General features: G+C 35.1%; 1 protein-coding gene across 5 annotated transcripts in view; it reads left to right on the forward strand.

Moving 5' to 3' along the window:
* Positions 1-21,919, forward strand: part of LRCH2 (leucine rich repeats and calponin homology domain containing 2) — a 106,439-nt gene that overhangs the window by 35,321 nt on the left and 49,199 nt on the right. For all 5 annotated transcript variants that reach the window (XR_013444463.1, XM_078063842.1, XM_078063843.1 and 2 more), the window contains exons 4-11: positions 4,401-4,506; positions 4,590-4,726; positions 8,383-8,516; positions 13,775-13,862; positions 14,171-14,282; positions 14,470-14,567; positions 14,665-14,723; positions 16,630-16,737. Coding sequence is in view for 4 of the 5 variants with exons in the window: in XM_078063842.1 (XP_077919968.1) it covers positions 4,401-4,506; positions 4,590-4,726; positions 8,383-8,516; positions 13,775-13,862; positions 14,171-14,282; positions 14,470-14,567; positions 14,665-14,723; positions 16,630-16,737 (842 nt within the window). In the remaining variant the exon portion in view is untranslated. The remainder of the gene's footprint in view (positions 1-4,400; positions 4,507-4,589; positions 4,727-8,382; positions 8,517-13,774; positions 13,863-14,170; positions 14,283-14,469; positions 14,568-14,664; positions 14,724-16,629; positions 16,738-21,919) is intronic.

The raw sequence follows: 21,919 nt of genomic DNA on the forward strand, positions 1-21,919 counted from the left end.
TCTGATTTTAGCTCACAGCCACAATAAAAGCCTGGTTGTTCCTTAGTCCTAGTGAGGTCAGAAGGTTTGCTTATAAGTCTTAAGAAATGATTTTCAAACCAATAAACATTTTTTTATTCATTTTGGGGACAGTAAAGGTCTTAGACCAGGAAAAGATTTTTTAAAGGTTTTACAGGACTACTATGAAAGCCTCAGAGAAGGGGGGATAAAGGAAGAGAGTACAATGCCTGCAAACAATAGAATGAACAAAATAACTCTTCCTCTCCTATATTCTCATGTGATTTTATAACACTTTTGGGACCAAGATAAATGGAGAGAGGCCATTATATACAATTAATTGTAGAAATATAGCATTAATTTAATTACCTTGAACAGAACATTTTAGGTATTAAATGATACTGAACTTTGAGAGAAACATATCCTCAAAGCATTGACCTATTTTCTCATCTTTCTGTTACTTCTGTAGGGGGACAAGGGCAGGTCACACCAAGATGGGCTACTTTGGCATGATTATTTTGAGTTGAAAGCAATCAAACCAACAGATTTAGGAAAAGCTCTTCACCTCCCCCTCAACTGCCTAAATTTACATTGGAAAGGAGAGCCTACACCAGGAAAGGCCCTATTAAAAGAGATTCCTCTTTACCTATTTAACTTTACCTAACTTATTCAAATAATTGAGCACTCCTTTATTTTCCAAACATCTCCTCTCACCTTCCTGCTTATAATGGTCTTCCTCCCCTTTGTTTTCCCAGACTCCTACCCATCTCCTTAGCTCAGGATGTCACATAAGCCTCTTGTTGCCTGATTGTCTTTGGAATTTCATGTTTGTATGGATTCTCCATACTTATGAAACTAAATTTGATTTTCTCCTGTTAATTTGTCTCATGTTAATTTGATTCTTAGTCCAGCTGGAAGGACTTTGAAAGGCAGAGGACATTTCTTTCTTCCCAACACTTCCACCTCAATACAATATACCTGGCTGTTTATTTTTATTTTTTTGTTTTATCTTGAGTAATCCTTTCCCAATACAGAGACATTTTTAAAGTATTCTTAAGTATGACTTTATTATGTGTGGAGGGCCAAAAGTTTTCTTGGGGAGCTTATCCATGATTATACAGTGGCAAATTAATGTGCAAATAGAATGTAATGAACAGAAATTTCGGGAATATCATTCTTTTATTTCTTTTATTCATTGATGCATGTGCAATTATAACACAAGGAGACTGTCTTGAACTTAGTCTTGTTACAATGTTTTACAATCATTGAATTTAGCCACTTGCTAATGAAGGAATCCCTGACACATCTAGTTGTATATTTTCAGTGGTGGATAAATCCTTTTTTTTTAAAGATTTTATTTATTTATTTGAGAGAGAGAATGAGACAGAGAGAGAGAGCATGAGGGGGGGAAGATCAGAGGGAGAAGCAGACTCCCTGCTGAGCAGGGAGTCCAATGCGGCACTTGATCCTGGGACTCCAGGATCATGACCTGAGCCGAAAGCAGTCGCTTAACCAACTGAGCCACCCAGGCGCCCTGGATAAATCTTTTTTTGTGTGACTGAGGCATCCCTTATTCTCTTTTGCAAAACTTTGTTATCTTTATTATTTTGAACTAAAATACATGCCCCTATCACTTTTATCCATTGGTCCTGAGACTACCATGTGAAAAAGTATAGATAATGACAACTTTTCTTCCCTTCAGGTATTTGTAATCTGTCATATGTCTGCTCTCCATTTTACCAAACTCTAAGATCTGTTTTTCTGTAGCTTAAACATTGTTGTTACTTTTATTACTTTCTATATTTTCTATATTTCTATTCTTCATTACTTTTTATTTTTAGCTATTTCTGCCCTGAAAATGTTTCCTTTTATTAAGGTCCCTTTTAACATTATATTCACGAATGAGCAGAAGATTCTAGAGGTGATTTAACAAATTCATGGTAAAAGAGGACCAGTATTTTCTTTGACTTAGATACTGTTAATATTTTTAAAGATTTTATAAATATTGTACTTTATTCTGTGGTATAATTTCTTTTTCTTTCGTTTCATTCAGTTTTTGACCCTATGTTCTAAATTATATTACATGAGATAGTTTTGGGATAAATAAAATTTTAAAAATATTTAGGATTTTTAGATTTATTCTAGTATTTTTAGCTAAATAGAATATTTTAAAACTATTAAATACCATATTTCACTAGGCACTATAAAATTATTGTGCTTTTATTTAAATTCTTGAAATCCATAACAGTGGAGAGATAGCATTAGGATGATTAACTGACAGTTGTAAATCACGTAATGAATTTGTAGGTATTACCTGTAATTGGAGTATTTCCCATGACACTATTCCACAAGAATGTGGTAGCCAACTACAGTGAAATTCTGTCATTAGAAGCCTAGGAAATATTCTCAGGTCTCCAATACCCAGCCAAGTATTTTGTAGAGTACCCATTGGTGAGTGGGTCAGTTTTTTGTGCTTGGGTTTATTTCTTCTGGGCAGCTATCAAATTTCTATGGATTTTTATATGGAAGTCTCTAGTATTAGATACTTTTGTAGGAAGCAATAGTATGAACTTAAAGGCTATTTTTCCAAAATTTTATTATCTTTCGCTTCTGATAATAGCCTATTCTCAACATAGCAGCTAAGGTGATCCTGTCAAAACATAAGTCAGATCATATCATACCTCTGTTTAAAAGTTTCTAGTTCCTGCTCAGATATCTCTTGAATAAAAGCCTAAGTTGTATCCCTCCTACCACTTTAGTCTCCCCCCCTCCCCCAACCTTGCCCACTTCCTTCTAGTTACACTGGATTTCTTGCTGTTCTTTAGTACCTGTCAGGCATGTTTTGCCTAAGAGTCCTTTTACATTTATTGTTTCTTATATTCCTTTCTTATATATTGGCATGGCTCATACTCTCAGCTCTGACAGTACTGCTCAAATACCAGCTTCTCAATGAGACAATCTAAATTGCTAATATCCCTCCCCGTTAGTATTAGCACTGCCATTTTCCTTTACCCTGCTGTTTTTTTTTTTCACAGCATTTATCATCTGTAATATTATATAATCTACTCTCCTTGCTAGAATGTAATAAGCTCCATAAAGAGCAACGAGGGCACGAATTTTTGTTGGCTTTATTTTGTGGTGTGTCCCTAGCACCTAGAACTGGGCCTAGCAAATAGTTGGTTTGTTTTTTTTTTAAGATTTTATTTATTTATTTGACAGAGAGAGAGATAGCGAGAGCAGGAACACAAGCAGGGGGAGCGGGAGAGGGAGAAGCAGGCTTCCTGCCGAGCAGGGAGCCCGATGTGGGACTCGATCCCAGGACCCTGGGATCATGACCTGAGCTGAAGGCAGACGCTTAACGACTGAGCCACCCAGGCGCCCAAATAGTTGGTATTTGATAAATGTTTGTCATTGAATGAAGATGCCTTAGGTATAGTTTGAAAGAAGTATGTAGGATACATTTTTCTAATCACCTTGGCTCTATTGGATTTTTCCCTACATGGCTTTAATAGTCTTCTGAATTTACCCTCCTGCCTTTTTTATTTTTTATTTTTATTTTTATTTTTGCCTTTTTAAAATTTTTGATAGAACTGAATATATGTGCCACTCGTCTCCCTCCAAGCTAATATCATTTCCAGTGAAAGTTGGAAATTGGGGGCAGTTGCAGTAGCATGTGAATTTCATTTGCAGTATGTCTGGAATGACTGCTGTGTGAGATCTTGTTGCAGATTTTTCTTCAAGAGGAGGAAAAAGAGAGCACAGTTAAGCTGTCTCTTATTAAGGAAAAGTGGTATCCTTTACCTTTAAATCAGGACTTGCATTTTAATTTAACCTTGAGACACTTCCGATTCAGATCTCCTTGGAGAGTCTTTGGGTTATGATGTGGGCCGTAGAATTTTGAGCTTGTAACCCCTCATTTTTGTATCCCTTTGAGAAAGAGGTTTAAATTGATTCTGACCATAGTCTTTGGTTCTCCAGCTCACGTCTGTAAATTCTTGACTCTCTCAGCTTCTGCCTAACTGAGTAACTCAAAACTACTGTAATTGATAGATTATCACAGTGACTGATAGTCATTTTTTATTTTACCTCTGAATGAAGAGCACCTGCATTATCCTTATAATTTTAGTTTTGGTTGGCGAGAGTGATCTTTAGTTGAGATTTTCAAAAGGCTGAATTATGTAGTACTAAGTTATAACTTCACAGTGTTGCACAGAAAAATATGTTAACTGTGCTAGATTGACTTCATGATGTAATATAAATAGAAATCTGCCAGATAATCCATTTTTAGAGAAACAACATTTGAGGTAACTTTTGCTAGCTATTAGCCATGTGCTTTAATTTTAAAATGGAAATAGGTATTTCTCAGTTAGTTTGTTATAATTTTATTTTCTTATTTTCCTTAGGATATTAGCTGCAATGAGATTCAGGTCCTTCCCCAACAAATGGGAAAATTACATTCACTTAGAGAGCTAAATATAAGAAGAAATAATCTTCATGTGTTGCCAGATGGTAAGATGCTGATTATTTCTACTGAAATGAATAAGAGAGTAACTGTGTCAAATTTAATTTAATTATCTTTCATTTCTGAACAGAATTAGGAGATCTTCCCTTAGTCAAGCTGGATTTCTCTTGTAATAAAGTGACCGAAATCCCAGTTTGTTACAGGAAGCTGCATCATTTACAAGTAATGATTTTGGATAACAATCCATTGCAAGTACCACCAGCACAGGTTTGTAATAAAAATATGATACGTGTTTCTTCTCTTTTTATTCATAATTATACATCAAATTGGTAAATCAAAAAGCATCAGAATTAGGAGTCAAATTCTGTCAGTGTTCTTTTAAAAACATAGACTGTGGAGTCTCTCTGCCTCTGTCCTACTCAGGTATGTATGTACTTGACATTTGTTGTACGATTGATTGAACCACATTCTTAGCACTGATAGATGGAATCCTAACAGAAAGAACAAGATATGAGTGGAAAAGTATTAATTCAGCCTTTGAGTTGGAGGATTAAATCCACGTGTTGTCTACTGAAATGATAGTAAAGGAATATACTAAGATATAAACCCATAAGCCCAAAGAGTGAGAGAGAAAAGGGCAGCAGGGGAGAAATGGCAACAGAATTTTGGAAAATGGAAGACAGATGAAATAGCAGAAACTAGGGTCTTTACTTACACTGGCCTAGGAGGCACATGGCAGTGAAATGCCAGCCCCTTCTCTACTTCCAAGCTATGTTCCCTCGCTCAGGGTTCGCATACATCCAGAAGAAGGGTTGCCTTTTTCTTTCTACAAAGGTACATTCCACTCATTCCAAAGGAGTTGCTTTTTCTAATTCAAATAAAGGCTGGCTGGGGTGCTGGTAGTAGCTGCCTTAGCAGGATGGGGAAAGCTGAAGCTTGGGAGAAGGCAACAAGAAGGTTGATTTACTGTATTAAACCTGGGAATGGCTTGCGTGTTGGAGGAAACATATAACTGAATAGAAGGAAGAAAGACTGAAAATATGAAGGTCTGCAGAATGTCGAAGGCAGTGCTGTCTAGCAGAACTTCCTGAATTATAGGAACGTTCTATAATTTGTGCTGTCTGATACCATTGCTGCTTGCCACATGTGGCTGTTGAGTACTTGAAATATGGCTGGTGTGACTAAGGAACCAAAATTTAGATGTAATCTTATTTTGATTAATTTAAAATTAAATAGCTTCATGTGACTAGTGGCTATCATATTGGACACGACAGGTCTAAGACTTACACCCTCAGATTCTTGCCCTTAGCTCTGCAGCGACGTAACTGGCCCTCACTTGCCTTAGTAGAAGCCTGGGGTTTATTCAGTAGTAGAATAGGTAGGTAGATTCTCTCAGATTCTCTCCCTTGGCTCGGCAGCCAAATGACTATTGCTCCTTGCCTCAGCAGAATATTTTCTTGGTCATAATACTGTAAATACTGGATTTTGATTTAATGAGAAATTGTGACATAGTTATAATAATAGCAAAAATACATCTAGTGCTTCCTGTGTTCCAGGCGCTATTGAAATGCTTTACATGCATTAATTTATTTAATTCTTATAGTAACCCTATAAAATAGGTACTGTAATCATACCTCATTTTATATATGAGGAAACAGAGGCATAGAAGCTAAGGGACTTATTCAGTGCCACATAGCTAGCATGTGGTACAGCTGGTTTCAAACCAAGGCAGTCTGACTCGAGTCCACGCTCTAACCACTATGCATGCTTCTGAAGGAGGAAGTAAGTTGATGGGGATTGAAGATGGGACGATGGTATGGTGTTGTTGATGATAAGTGATTAGTGGTGGCAGTGGTAATGTAAGAAATCTAAGTCCTCAGTTTCCTTAGTAAGACCTCAATTAAGAAGATCTATAACTAAAAAAATAAAACAGTAGAACCATGTTACTGATAAATACAAAGGTAAGTAGCAAAAAACCAACTAAAAGTTGATATGTGGGGACTAGGTCTTAGAGATTGAAAGGGGTAGAATGGGGGATTAATTTTTTATCAGTTTTATAATTCTCTTTGATTTTAAAACTGTATACATGAATTACTACAGTAAAAAAATTGTGAAAGGGGGCACCTGAGTGGCTCAGTCGGCTAAGCATGTGACTTCAGCTCAGGTCATGATCTCAGGGTCCTGGGATTGAGCCCTGCATAGGGCTCCCTGCTCAGTGAGGAGTCTGCTTGTCTTCTCCCTCTGCCCCTCCCCCTGCTTGTGCACCTGTGAGCTCTCTCTCTCTCTCTCAAATAAATAAAATCTTTAAAAAAATTTACAAAAGAAAAGAATTCACCAGTATTTAATCGGTAATGAAAGATAATTATTTTTTGGTTTATACAGATAATGGGATATGTTTTAATTGGTGGTATATTTATATTCTAATAGCTCAGAAGTTTTTCCTTTTAAATGAAATTTTTCAGTGGTCAGGTCAGATTTGATATCTATTACAATTATCTAAGAAACATTCTCCTTTATACCAGGAATGATGATTACCTTTAAATGTACTTTTCTTACTGTTTTCTTTGTTGATTATTTTTGCATATATTTGTAGGTTATGTGAGCCCATAAAACAAAACATTTTTGATTACAGTTTTCTTAACTTTTTTTTAAAGTAAGTTCTACACCCATCGTAGGGCTTGAATGCATGACCCCGAGATCAAGAGTTGCATGCTCTTCCTACTGAGCCAGCCAGGTGCCCTATGATTATAGTTTTTGAGAAATATTTATATGATAATACTCATGGTGACTGCAGTTAACATTTGTAAAGCTGACTTACTGTTTTCTTACTGCTCATTGTCTTTTTTATATAGAATACTTTCTTTCACATAGTATTTTACCCCTTATTATTCCTTTTCTCCATCACCAGGGAAAATAACTTTTCAGGATATTATCTTAGTTGAATTGGCCATTTAAAAAACTATTTTATTCTAACTGGCCTACTAATGCGCCTTTCAACAAATTAATTTTTCCTATATTTACATTCTTTTGATTAGCTCTCTTCCAGTGCTTAGACCAAACAATTTAGTGTTTCTGATAAGATTACCTTTTTTAAAAAATTAATTAATTAATTATTATTATTATTTTTTAAAGATTTTATTTATTTATTTGACAGAGACACAGCGAGAGAGGGAACACAAGCAGGGGGAGTGGGAGAGGGAGAAGCAGGCTTCCCGCGGAGCAGGGAGCCCGATGCGGGGCTCGATTCCAGGACCCTGGGATCATGACCCGAGCCGAAGGCAGACGCTTAACGACTGAGCCACCCAGGCGCCCCAAGATTACCTTTCTTTTTTAAAGATTTTATTGATTTACTTGAAAGAGAGCAGGGGCAGGGGGAGGGGCGGAGGGAGAGGGAGAAGCAGACTCCCCACTGAGCACGGAGCCCGATTCAGGGCCCCTGGGACCCAGGACCCCAGGGTCACAATCCAAGCTGAAGGCAGATGCTCCACTGACTGAGTCACCCAGGTGTCCCTGATAAGATTACTTTAAAGAATGACATGGGTTATTTTTTTTCTTGTTCTCATCACTGCAATGAATATATTTCTTTTCACTTTTTTCTAATAAAAGCAACTTTTATGAATTATAGATTTTATATTATTTAGTGGTTTGTTATTGTACTTTTAACAAGAATACTTTAGTGACATACAGAAAAATTAACTTATTTTTTTCTAGTAAGAATAGAAACAGCTAAAGAATTTTAGTTGGTATCATTGTCAAATGTTTTCATAAAGTGTCAGCAGTACAAATTCAAATATGTAAAGTACCTATTATGATTGTGATGTCTCAGCATAATTTTAAGGTTATTAAAATATGTAAATAAATTGGTAGGTGAAACTTATATTTGGACCTATATAATTAAATCTACTTTCTCAATTATTTGACAGATATGTTTAAAGGGTAAAGTACACATATTTAAATACTTAAATATCCAAGCATGTTGCAGAATGGATAAGAAACCAGATTCTCTGGATCTTCCATCACTGAGTAAAAGAATGCCCTCCCAGCCTCTCACAGACAGGTAATGTAATATTCTTACAGTCTTATCTCATGATTGGTGTCTTCTCTGTATGTAAAAGATATTTATTAATCTTGAGTGTACTGAATATATTTAGGTTGATTGGCCCAGTGTTAAAATCAATAATTGACTGAAGTGAAATCTCACTATCATAGAATGAACCTCTTTGATACTAGAATAAATTTGGGATTTTCTCAAAATATTAATTGTACTAATATTTTCGTAGTAAAATGTAAATGTTTGACATTATAGTGCAGAAACACTAATTTCTCAGCACTCGACAGCTGTTAATTTACTACTATAATCACTCTATTGTACTAATCAGTGTTGTAATAACTAGCAGAATTTGACTTTGAACTGAGTTTAGTGGAAGAGCAAGACGTTTTGGGGTACCTTTCTTCTTTTCTTCATATTCTTTATTTATGTCTAGACCAAAGATGATTTATCATTGATATTCTGTATGATATTGATACTCTGTATGATATGAAAATCTTCTGAGATTTTGAAATGGTAGATTTGATTATCTGTTTTTAATTCATCCTTTCGGGATGTAGGTTGGTCTGAAAGATTTTATGGAAACATAATTCCATCCATTAGTATGGAAAATAATTTGGAATGGGGTAAGACTACAGAAAGGGAGACTACACTTTTGCCTAAAATGTTTAAAGGTTTGTCATTTTATTTGTGCCAAAATTTAGACTAATTGGAATGGCAGTATTTTAAGTACTGTTCTTGAATTCCCAAATAGGACATTTTCTTGAATTTTTCTGTTGCCTAAGTAGAATTAAATATCTAAACATTATATTTAATTCCTAAAGATTAATTTGTTTATTATGAATGATAATAGACCAAACAATTCTACAAAAACTAGACTTCATTCAAACTCTAAACTTTATTAGTTTGCTTTATATTTATTTAAAAATGAATTTACTTGAGTAATGGCATTATTATACTAGTCATTTATTTATTTTACAAATATCAGTTGAAAAAAAAAAAACAAGTATCAGTCAAATGCCTGCTGGCAGGTTCAGGGTATGTTTCGTTGAATGATGTACACCTTGGTGTTGGCCCTCATGGAGTCCACAGTGTAGTGGAGGAGTCAGTCAGCAAACAAAGCAAAGAAATAAAATATACATACACACATACAATTTCAAAATTGTGGCAAGTGCTGTGAAGGAAAGGAACATATTTCAGGAGTATGTTCAGGGAATGTCGCTTTGGGAAGGTGAGGTTTTAAGTCAAGACCTGAAAGGAGAAAAGCTAGCTGTGTAAAGACTAAGGGGAAGAGCATTTCAGGCAGAAAGAATGACATGTGCTAAGGCCTTAAGATAGGAAGAAAGTTGGTGTGTTAAAGAAACAGAAAGGCCAGCCTGATTGGAGCAGAGTGGCTGAGGGTACAGATGTACAAGTTGATTTTGAGGAGGTAGTCAGGGCTTGAGTCATGTGGGTGCTTTGGAGGCTGTGGTAAGGAGTTTGAATTTTACTTATAGTACAATGGGAAGTCAGTGGACAGTTACAAGCAGGGGAATAGCATGATCTGATTTATGTTTTAAAAAAGAGCTGTTTTGGCTCTTATAATAAGGAGAATAGATTGGAAGTAAACAAAAGCAGAAGCACAGGGACTAGTTAGGTTGTTGAAGTACTTCCAAGAGATCAAGGGGTCTTGAATAGGGTGATTGCAGTTAGAGATGAAAAGGAGTGGACAGGATTGAGATATATTTTGGAGATGGTCTCTAGCAACGATGTCCAATAGAAATGTAATATAAGCTACGTATGTAATTTTGCATTTTCTTGTAATCCATTAAAAAAAGTAAAAATGAAACAGGTGAAATTAATTTTAATAATATGTTATTTAGGGACACCTGGGTGGCTCAGTGCGTTAAGCGTCTGCCTTCGGCTCAGGTCATGATCCCAGGGTCCTGGGGTCCCGCATCGGGCTCCCTGCTCAGTTGGGAGCCTGCTTCTCCCTCCTCTCTGCCTGCCACTCCCCATGCTTGTGCTCGCTCTCTGACAAATAAATAAAATCTTTAAAAAAAAAAATATGGTATTTAACCCAGTATATCCAAAATATCATTTCAACATGTATTTCATGTAAAAATGTTAGTAAGGTATTTCATGTTCTTTTTCTGTTACATCATTTAAATCTGGGGTGTATTTTTCATTTATAGCACATTTCAATTTAGACTAGCCACATTTCAAGTGCTCAATAACCATATATAGGATAGTGTCTACTATATAGGATAGTGCAGGTTAATAGAGTTTACTTAATGAAGTGACTCTGGGGTGTGCTAATTTCCTACTCACAGCCTGTGTTGAACTACTTAGAACTAATTCACGTATGCACTTTCCACTTTTACACTCATGCCTTTGGCTTTATGGTTCTTACTACCTAGAATAGCCTTCCATGCCTTGACTGTTTTGTAAACTCTTATTCTACATAGGTAAGCATTATAGTAGTTAAGTATATCAACTTTTGGAGTCAGATATATGTGCCCATGAAGCCCTTCTCCAGCTCTTGATAACTTTATGTCCGTGTGTCATAACGTCTCTAGTCCTTAGTTCTTTCATTTATTTATTTATTTTTAAATTTTATTATGTTATGTTAGTCAACATACATTACATCATTAGTTTTTTTTGAGGTAGTGTTCCATGATTCACTGTTTTCTTTTTTTTAAAGGAACCAGTCTTCTTTTTTTTTTTTTAAAGATTTTATTTATTTATTTGACAGAAAGAGACACAGCGAGAGCAGGAACACAAGCAGGGGGAGTGGGAGAGGGAGAAGCAGGGGTCCTGCAGAGCAGGGAGCCTGATGTGGGGCTCGATCCCAGGACGCTGGGATCACGACCTGAGCCGAAGGCAGACGGTTAACAATTGAGCCACCCAGGCGCCCCTCATTGTTTTCATATAACACCCAGTGCTCCATGTTTTCTTTTATTTAAAAGGGAAAATAATCATATGGATGCTGTCAGGATTAAATTATGTATATAGAGTACTTAATACAATGCCTTACCCAAACAATTCCTCAACAAACTTTATTATTATCATTGTGAACTATTACAAATACACATATATTTTAGTATAGTACATGGATATATTATTATTATTATTTTTTAAGATTTTATTTATTTGCGAGAGAGAGAATGAGAGACAGAGAGCATGAGAGGGAGGAGGGTCAGAGGGAGAAGCAGACTCCCCGCTGAGCAGGGAGCCTGATGTGGGTGGGACTCGATCCCGGGACTCCAGGATCATGACCTGAGCCGAAGGCAGTCGCTTAACCAACTGAGCCACCCAGGCGCCCTACATGATATATTATTGTGCAGTGGCGTCAGATGGATTTTGCTTCTAATCATGGTTTAACCTCTTAATTCCTGTGTAGCCTGTGTAAGTTATTTAATCTCTCTGAGCCTGTTTCTTTACTTAAGATGTTAACAATACCCACTTCATAAGCTTCTTGTGAAAATTAAATGTGTGCTTGGCAACTAGTTCAAGAAATGATATTCAGTAAATGTTACATTTTTGGGGGGCACCTGGGTGGCTCAGTTGGTTGGGCATCTGCCTTTGGCTCAGGTCATGATCCCAGAGTCCTGGGATCGAGCCCCGCATCGAGCTCCCTGCTTAGCAGGGAGCCTGCTTCTCCCTCTCCCGCTCTCCTTGCTTGTGCTCTCTCAATCTCTGTCAAGTAAATAAATAAATAATCTTTAAAAAAAAAGTTACATTTTTTCCCCTGGGAAGTTAACTTTTATAAGCTTCATTATCCTCATTTGTAAAAAGAAATAATGCATAAATGGCAGAATATAAGGATTATAAATAAAATATGATGTGTACCTGGCACAGTAGCTAATACAGTGTAGACACTCAATAAATGCTAGCAAGTATTGCCTCTCTTTATCCTTCAAGACTAAGCTCAAATGCCACTTTCTTGGGTGAGGCCTTTCCTAAACTTACCAAGAATTGATTTCTCTTTTCTCATAGTACTTTATATTTACCTTTGTCATAGTCTTCAAAATATATAAACATACTTCCTCTCTGGGCTGAGAGCCCTTAGAGGCCAAACATTTTTTAATTTATCTCATTTCATTTCAAGCATTCAGCATAGTGCCTGGCACTTACTTGGTAATTGCTTACCTGAGTTTATTGGTACACTCCTGAAAACTGTACAGATCAGTATTTGGGGAAGAAATATAGCATAGTGATTAAGATCAGGGACTTTATAGTGTTAGATTCTTGGGATCAAATTTAAACTGCCATTTGTAAGTTGCGGGTCATTGGGTAACTTGTTCAATCCGTCCTGGCCTCTGTTTCCTCACCTGCAAAATGAGAAAACGCCAACCTGCTAGAATTTAAACAAGGCATGTATGAGGTATCATCTTTAAAGCACTTAGCCTAATTCCTGGCACATAAAAAATGGTCTTTATAGAATATATGCAAATTTGCATGTATGTAAATTTGCAAAGTAAAGTGAAAAATACTTTACAGCCTGGGTGGCATACTGTTGTGTAATTCAGAAATTTGTAAGGACAGTTCAGTCCTCATACCAAAACAATGACTTGCTCAGTTCTTTGCTGGTTTTTTTTTTTTTTTTTGCATTTTCTCTTAATTTTTGGATGGGCATTATTTATAAAGCTAAAGCATATTTTTAGAGCTAATGAAGAAATTATGAATTATAGTTAAAAAATATTTCAACGTTCTATGGTGAAATTTGTTAAACCAGAAAAATAAAAATGTCTTTCATTAAGTTTATTTTCTAGGAGGACTCTCTGCTTTTCTGTATCTCTCAGGAGAAGTAATAGGTTATTGTTAACAATTGACACTTTAAAGATTTTATTTATTTTTTAGAGAGAGAGGGTGTGTGCGTGCACACACACGAGCTGGGTGGGGGAAGGAGCAGAGGGGGAGGGAGAGAGAGGGGGAAGGAATCTCAAGCAGACTCCTCACTGAGCATGGAACCCGATGTGGGGCTGGATCCCACAACCATGAGATCATGACCTGAGCTAAAACCAAGAGTTGGACACTTAACTGACTGAGCCACCCAGGTGCCCCAACAATTGACACTTTACAACAGAGCACATGCAGGGAAAATATTACATGAGGGATATGAATAAAATATTTTATAGGAAGATTTCTGATATTTTCCCTTCATGTTCTTAAGGATTTTAGACATCAAGAGAATATATTCTCTATTATCTAGGGAAATTTTAGGTCATGTCTGTATTTATTTAAGAAGAAAACCCTAATTGCCCTTAGAATTTCTATTTCCATAGTATGGAAGACTTTTATCCGAATAAAAATCATGGCCCTGACTCTGGAATTGGAAGTGATAATGGAGAGAAACGATTATCTACAACGGAAGTGAGTCTTTTCTATTGCTGATCTATTTTATTTTAAAATTTTGTTAGAGTTTTGAAATAGGTAGACACTTGCACACACTTGATTTATTTTGCTTAAAAATATTATCATTATTACATTTTATGACTTCAAATGAAAAAAGGACATGCACATTTTTAGAAGCAGAGCAGTAAACCTTAACATACTAATTTTTGGTTTGAGAACTGGAAATGTAAAGCAGATATTCTACACATCCTATGTGAAATTAAAGCAACTTAATCCTATTCTATGTTTAAAATGCCTCATTTGTACTTTGTGCTTATTCCTTTCAGCCATCAGATGATGACACAATCAGCCTTCACTCTCAAGTCTCAGAATCAAATAGAGAGCAGACATCAAGAAATGACAGTCACTCAATAGGAAGTAAACCTGATTCTCAGAAAGGTAATCCATATGGCACCTGCTATTTTTATTTCATGTATATTGCCCTTATTAAAAATGCATTTTGAAAAATTATAGTATCTTCGGCCATTTCTTTTATTGAGAAAATCGACTATTATTCTAAATAATACAGTATGAAAGCCTACTGTTTACTATTTATATTTTCTAACAAATATTAATCTTTAATTAGACCAAGAGGTATATGATTTTATTGACCCTAACACAGAAGATGTAGCAGTTCCTGAACAAGGAGATGCACATATTGGATCATATGTCTCTTTCCTTAAGGTAAAGAAAACTTGGAACAAACACTAATAACATATTTTCTTTGATCTCACAAAAATACACCACATAGATTTAAAATTATAACTTTCTTTTATATAAGGGGAAAGAAAAAGGTCCTGAGAAATCTCAGAAAAATGAAGAATTGGGAGATGAAAAAAGGTAAGCACACAGGAATTCTCAAATTGAAATGTTACTTATACATGAAATATTTGTTAGGTATTCCTACTTGAAAGTACTTTGAAAGAATATAATTTTTGGTTCATTTACCTGTGGTGTTCAGATAGTTAATTTGTAAGTACTTCATTTTTCTGCATTCCTCAAACTGAAAATTGTAGTAAGCAATTAAGCTGAGTGTAGTATATACATTTCCCCTGCCTCCCAGAAGTATAATTCTCCTTATTATTATTACCGAGGAGGACTGTACTTTCACATACATTGCTTCATTTGAGCTCTTTAGCAACTCTTTAAAATAGATGATTTTTTGCATCATTTGGCTAATAAGGAAACAGACCTGGAGTTTCAAGTGTCTGGAACTCAGGTCTTCCAACTCTTGGTCTAATACACTTTCCATTTCATCAGACTGGTTATAGTAATTTTAAGGGTATTTACCTCTGTATTTTATTAAAATCCTTCCACTTTGGATCTTTTCTGCTCATTTATCTTATGAAATGATGGAATAAGACTTGCCATATTCAGTCACTCCTTAAAATTGCTTTGTAGCTGCAGAAAGGAAGGAGGGAACATTTGTTGAATACCTACCATGTACCAGGATCTGTGCTATGTGTTTTCTCATGTTTCTTATTTATTCATTTATTTATTTATTTTTTTTACAGTTTTTAATTTTTTTTTTTTTAAGCACTCTCTACACCCAACATGGGGCTGGAACTCATGACCCCGGGATCAAGAGTAGCATGCTTTTCCAACTGAGCCAGCGAGGTGCCCCAAAGATTATTTTTTTTTAAGTTTTATTTATTTAAGTAATTTCTACACCTAACATGGGGCTCGAACTCATGACTCCACAATCAAGAGTCATATGCTCTTCCAACTGAGCCAGCCAGGTGCCCCTCATGTTTCTTATTTAATCTTTAATAAATGCTACAGGGTTGATACTGTCCCTGTTTTTACAGATGAGCAAGGGGAAGCTTGGAGACTAAATTTTCTTGCCTAGAACCACTTAGTGTCCACTAGAACCTAGGGTGTGAACCTAGCTCTTTCTGATCCCTAAGCTTTTCTCTTTTCTTTACATTGTGCTTCCTCCACATGACCTCACTGGTAACTTTTTAATCAGTCATGAATTAGTCATCTCTGGTACCGCATAAGGTGGTACATTGCTTTGTCTTCTACTCTTTATATTTCATTTTTCTCTTACTTTCTCACCTTATCTCATGAAGACAGTTGGATTGAGTGTCACAGTGGCATACAAGATATGGTCAAGATACAAAGTCTTAGGATTTGATACTGTGTTTTAAATGAAATACCTTTGGGATAAAATTACTAGAGTTTGGAGAACAACTTATTTAAAAATTCCTTTGTTCTCTTTGATTAAAAATTATGTATTTTAATGAGCATTTTCCTGCAAATTTGCCAATCTTACTTGGACCTATTTCGCATTTCTTCTACTCAAACATTTTACATGGAGATTTTTAACATCATGATGAATAAACTGATAAAAGTTTAGTGGTTTAGTAAAATTTTTATAACATTTGATATTTATAAATACAGGCATATTAGAGCTTTGCAGTTCTTATTACATTCAAGACTGGGGAGTATGCATTGTTAAATTACACATTTCAGCAATTACAAAATGGTAATACAGTTTACTTTGTTAGCCGTTAATTATATTAATATCACCAGTATCGTACATTTCCTATTGAATAGAAGGTATATTTTTATATTCCTTAAATATTCCTTATTTCTTATTTTAATGTTTTAAATACAAGGACATTAGGATTATTAGCTTTTTACATGATATTAGAAATGAAAAAATGGTTTCTATTTCTGGAAGCTGGCATTAAAATATCGCCTGCCTTACATTTTGGATAACCATGTTTGTGTCATCTTTCAGACTTGGGAAGGAACAGTTACTTGCAGAGGAAGAGGATGATGATTTGAAGGAAGTAACTGATTTGAGGAAAATAGCCGCTCAGTTACTGCAGCAAGAGCAGAAGAACAGGTATTTTTTTCAGTAATGAGATTTAAATAGGCAGACTTTATAATCATTAAGTGATTATTCAAAGATTATCAAATGAAGTTTCCAGTAAACAATAGGACCATCTTAAGATCTGTCAAGGGACTAACTACTAAAAGACAATAGGAAATAATTAGGAGAGAAGTGTAAAGTTATGTACACAATTGACAAATACTTTATATTCACATGGTCATTTTATTTAATTATTGTGTAGGTGTCTCTTTTTTATTCCTGTGTGCTATATAATAATAACTGATTTATTTGTTGATACTCATTTTAGCTCACAATAGCATTAGATACATTATAAGCATTTCTCCCAAAGTACATGTCATGTGTATGTAGTGCACTTTTTATCAGATTCCAGATTACTTGGGATATGTGTAAACTCCTTAGAATTGAATGGAATTTTATAATGGTTGATTAAATCAACATGATGATTGGTCACAGGTTCACTTTGGTTTGTTCCTTGGTCAATGACGATTTCTCCCTCTGGCTAAGCTTTCCCCAGATACATGCCATTGGCAATAAGGAAGACGTATGAATGAATATAAAATCAGTGCAAGTCCATTTTTAATACAGGAGAAGTTCTCTGTGCTGCTGAGGGTCAGCTATTATGCCATCTTTATGTACTGAGAGTACTACATTTATTGTTTTGAAATAATAAAGAAGATTTGAGTTTTTTTTGTTTGGAGAAAATTAAAAGAAAAATTTTGGTGCATTTAACATGGGTAACTAATAAGTACTTCTCTTAACCAAAAAATAAATGTTTGTGGGTCACATGACCATGTTTTGGAACGTTTAAAATTTAAGTACATTGGCATTTGCTTTTAGATATGCTTTGAAAAATAATTACTGTTGAAACTTATCAAATTGCAAATGTCTGGTTTTAAGGGCCACTATTTTTTAAAATAATTACTAAATACCCTTTTTTGTGCAGCTATAAATTCTACACTTATAAAATTAAAAACCATACTAGAAAATATCACTCCTCTTTATCCCTTCTTTATCTAATGTATCCTCATTCCCAGTTCACATTTTTCTTCTACCATAATTTTCTGTCACCCTTTTCTGTGAAATTTATTTTCTAATCTTTTCCTATGATTCATTTCTAATGGACCTTTTTTTATATTGGCTACTTGTGAGGTTATGTATGTTTTTCTCCCTCCAGTATAATCAAAGTATATTGGTCGCCCCCATGGTTTAAGAGGCTTGATGAAGCAAGCCACCACCTGCTCTGTTTAGCTTAAATAGTTGAGTTTCTGTCTCTTCTACCCAACAGGTGAAATAATTGTATTTATCATTATGAGCAGAGAATACTGATTTTAAAAGAACCCACAGCAATATTTATTTCTCTGATTAGGTTAAGAATAGTATTTGAGTGTATAATTTTAGATTTTAACAATGTCATAGATATCATTTCTATATTTTTCAGTTTTCTACTATTTTTCATCTATTCCTATAACTTGAATTATTCTTTTTAGCTTAGAAACAACATCAAATGATGTTTCATAGGTTTTATTTTTGTGATAGTTTTGTAATCTGTACAAAATAGCGCCTAGCACTGTGCCTTGTACATGGTAGGTACTCAGTAATACTGTATTAGTTAACTGCTTGCTTGAAGATGAGATTAACAAATTTAAAGGTAATAGGAACCATTAATTTAGTTATGTTCATTCTAAATAACTTGTTATTTTTTTAGATGTGTGCAAAAGTAATTTCTCTCTGATGTTTCTCTTCATCAGCTTTTCAGATGTTAGCACATATGAATATAGATCCTTTAAGATAAATATTAATATGCAGTGACATTAATGTAATAATTATGTCCCATTTTGGAAGGCCTTAAAATATTTATGATATCTGGTCATAATGTAAGGAGTACATTTTACTTTTAAAATCTGTAATGTATAGACAATTTAAATTAGATCCTTGGCCAGTTCTGTTCTGTTAATGACTGAACTTAAACTGATCTCAGAATTTTGGTATGCTGAATCTAGCATTTTCTTCACTAAATAATCGCTTCCCTTCTTCTAAAATATGTTGCTGTTGCCCACATCTCTTAGACATAGATAATTAAAATTTTTGTTTGCTATTACAGTACTTGATTTGAGTGAGTCCAAAAAAATCAAAAGTAATCTTCTATAAAGATATATCCATCCCTTAGAGGATTTGATGTTAATTGTACCTTCTCTGGTTATAGATTTTCTCTTTCACACTGTATTGTGTTTTAGGTTCCAACTTTATTAATGAAGAATCTGAAATGCTATTTAAAATTGCAAGTCAGGGATGCCTGTGTGGCTCAGTCAGTTAAGCGCCCGACTTGATTTCAGCTCAGGTCATGATCTCAGGGTCGTGAGATCGAGCCCTGAGTTAGGCTCCGTGCTCAGCATGGAGTCTGCTTGAAATTCTTTCTCTCTCTCCCTTTGCCCCTACCCCTGCTTATGTGCGTTTTTTCTCTCTAAGTAATAAATCGATAAAATCTTAAAACAAAATAAAATAAGATAAAATTGTAAGTCAATCAGGAGTTATAACATTTCATTTTAGGTTTTAACACAGTCATTTTAATGTTTTTGCTTGTTGTTTGTCTTGATTTAAAATGATTTATGTGGAGTAAGATTACCCTCACATATCAGAAAGTACCACCTAGAACTCCTACTCTGACTGTATGCTACTTAACTGTTTTTAGGTAGCAAATAGTTGAAGGTAAATACAGTGTTAGTTTCAGCTGAAAGAAGCCATGCATGTACTCCCGAATTAAAGGCAATTAAAAAACTGCTTAGATTGAGTTTGGTGATGATTTTCTTAAAGCAGCTTTGCCAATTGTTTAGTTCATACTATTCTTAAAGGTGTCTTTTATTCTTTAAATAAGTTTATACTGGTACTTGGTGGATGAAACTACCCTAGGAAAATAACAAGAGGGTATTGCACAGAATTAATAGTGAAAAAGGGTGGGGAAGGAGATGAAATAAATTATCAAGTAGATAACTCACAAGTGTTCAAAGTCTGAAGGCCAGTTTTTAGAAGACTGCTCCCTCTTTGTCTGAGATGCATAGATTAAGCTACTTTGTTTTGACAGTTTATTGTTGAGTTTTTAGAAGCTAATCTTTACCCCCCTTGTTAAAGTACTGGATTATTTCTACTTGTATTTGAGTGTATTGAAGTCCCTCTGAACTGATGAAGCTCCTTATATTAAAATAGCTATTCTGTAAGTTTTTAATCTTCACTATAATTTGGGAAATTAAAAAAAACTATCATCTTAAAAAATTATCTTTTTTTTTTTTTTTTTAAAGATTTTATTTATTTATTTGACAGAGAGAGACACAGCGAGAGAGGGAACACAAGCAGGGGGAGTGGGAGAGGGAGAAGCAGGCTTCCCGCTGAGCAGGGAGCCTGATGTGGGGCTCGATCCCAGGACCCTGGGATCATGACCTGAGCTGAAGGCAGACGCTTAATGACTGAGCCACCCAGGTGCCCCTTAAAAAATTATCTTAATGTTCTAAATTATTTAGCTAATTCTTCAAATTTCCACCAACCCTCTTAAATCTAATTATTAGAGAAATAACTACTGTTCTTTTTTTTTTTTAAGATTTTATTTATTTTGGGGGGGAAGGGCAGAGGGAGAGGGAGGAAGAGAGAGTCTCAAGCAGACTCTGCGCTGAGCGTGGAGCCCGATGTGGGGCTTGATGTCGTGACCCTGAGATCATGACATGAGCTGAAATCAAGAGTTGGACACTTAACCGCCTGAGCCACCCAGGTGCCCCTGTTCATTTTCTTATACAGATATTCTTATTATGTGGCTGAATAAGTTGATGTTTAGGTGGCTTCTTAAAATTTGTGTGGTTATCATCATAAAGAAAGGATTACGATATATGTGGGCTTTTGCAATGAGTAGCTTCAGTTGACTGGTTCCCATTGCATGTTCACTTCTGCTAACTTGCATAGTATTTTCTATTATCTTTTTAATAATTATTTTATTTGCTGTTAAGTGTGTTCTGAGAGTTTTTACATACTGCGGAAAGATGTGCTTCTTAACTATGTAATATGGCTAAATAAAAAAAAGTAATTTTGAAAAGTTATATTGAAGTATAATTAAGGATCATGGAAAGGAAAATCACATTTTGAGAAGTTTATTATTTTGGTTCAGAATTATAGAAATTATATACATAACCTATTTCATGTGATTTTTTTTTTCTGATCATATATATGAATATTCCAGTTTGAGGGGCATCATGTTAACCTCTAGCTTGTTGTAACTAATTAGGTAGTTCTCCCAACCCTTGAAATCTATCCATTCTTTCTTTTTTGCTTGCTTTACTAATGACTTCCCTGTCCTCTCCCAAAACATCTTACTTCTCCCATCTTTTGGTTTGGTTGATGTACGGGAAATGTGAATACAGATGGAGGCCTTTGTGTTATAGAGCATCATTCAGTGAAAAATTCTTCCAGAGGACCAGAGCAGCAGGACATGCATCAAGGTATCTAGAGTTTGTGGAAACATTAAGTATTAAGGGGCCAGGTTGGTGCAGCTGAATTTTATAGTCATTTACTTAAAATACAGTACTAGTAACTGGGTTAGGGAAATGTGTTAATAATCTAGAATAGATATTTAGATAAAATAGATGTTTATTTTGACTTTGAGTATCACAGAGTAAAACATTAAATACCCATGTACAAACAAGCGTTTACGTAGGGGAATTCCCATATAAAATACAGTTTATAGGTAAGTGGATCTCAACTTTGTTTTTCTTTCTGCTCCAGTCTGATTTATAGACATCAGTAATTACAATGCTAGTAAGTGTGGTTTGCAGACAATTCAGAATTTACTGTAGTGAGGGCATTGTAGTTTGATCCCTCACCTCCCGCTGTCAGCAATCCTGACATTCACCCCTCAGGACAGTTCTCACTGTTACATCTCCTTTTTAAAAATCACTCTTTAAAGGTGTATTTCTTCCTAATAGTCTTAGATATTTTTTTACCTTAGTTCTTTTGCATTTCGGGATTAAGTGCAATTTTAGTATATGTCCATACTAAGAAGAATAAAGGTGTTGTTTGGTGCAAAGCTATACTGCTTTGCCTGTGATACTTGTCCTTTGCTCCTCACTGTGATTTCCTCCTAGGGAGGCTTTAATCCATCCAAGCTAGTGAGGAAACCGAGGTAATGGAAATTGGT

The sequence above is a fragment of the Halichoerus grypus genome, chromosome X, assembly GCF_964656455.1.
Source record: "Halichoerus grypus chromosome X, mHalGry1.hap1.1, whole genome shotgun sequence".
NCBI classification, from domain to species: domain Eukaryota; kingdom Metazoa; phylum Chordata; class Mammalia; order Carnivora; family Phocidae; genus Halichoerus; species Halichoerus grypus.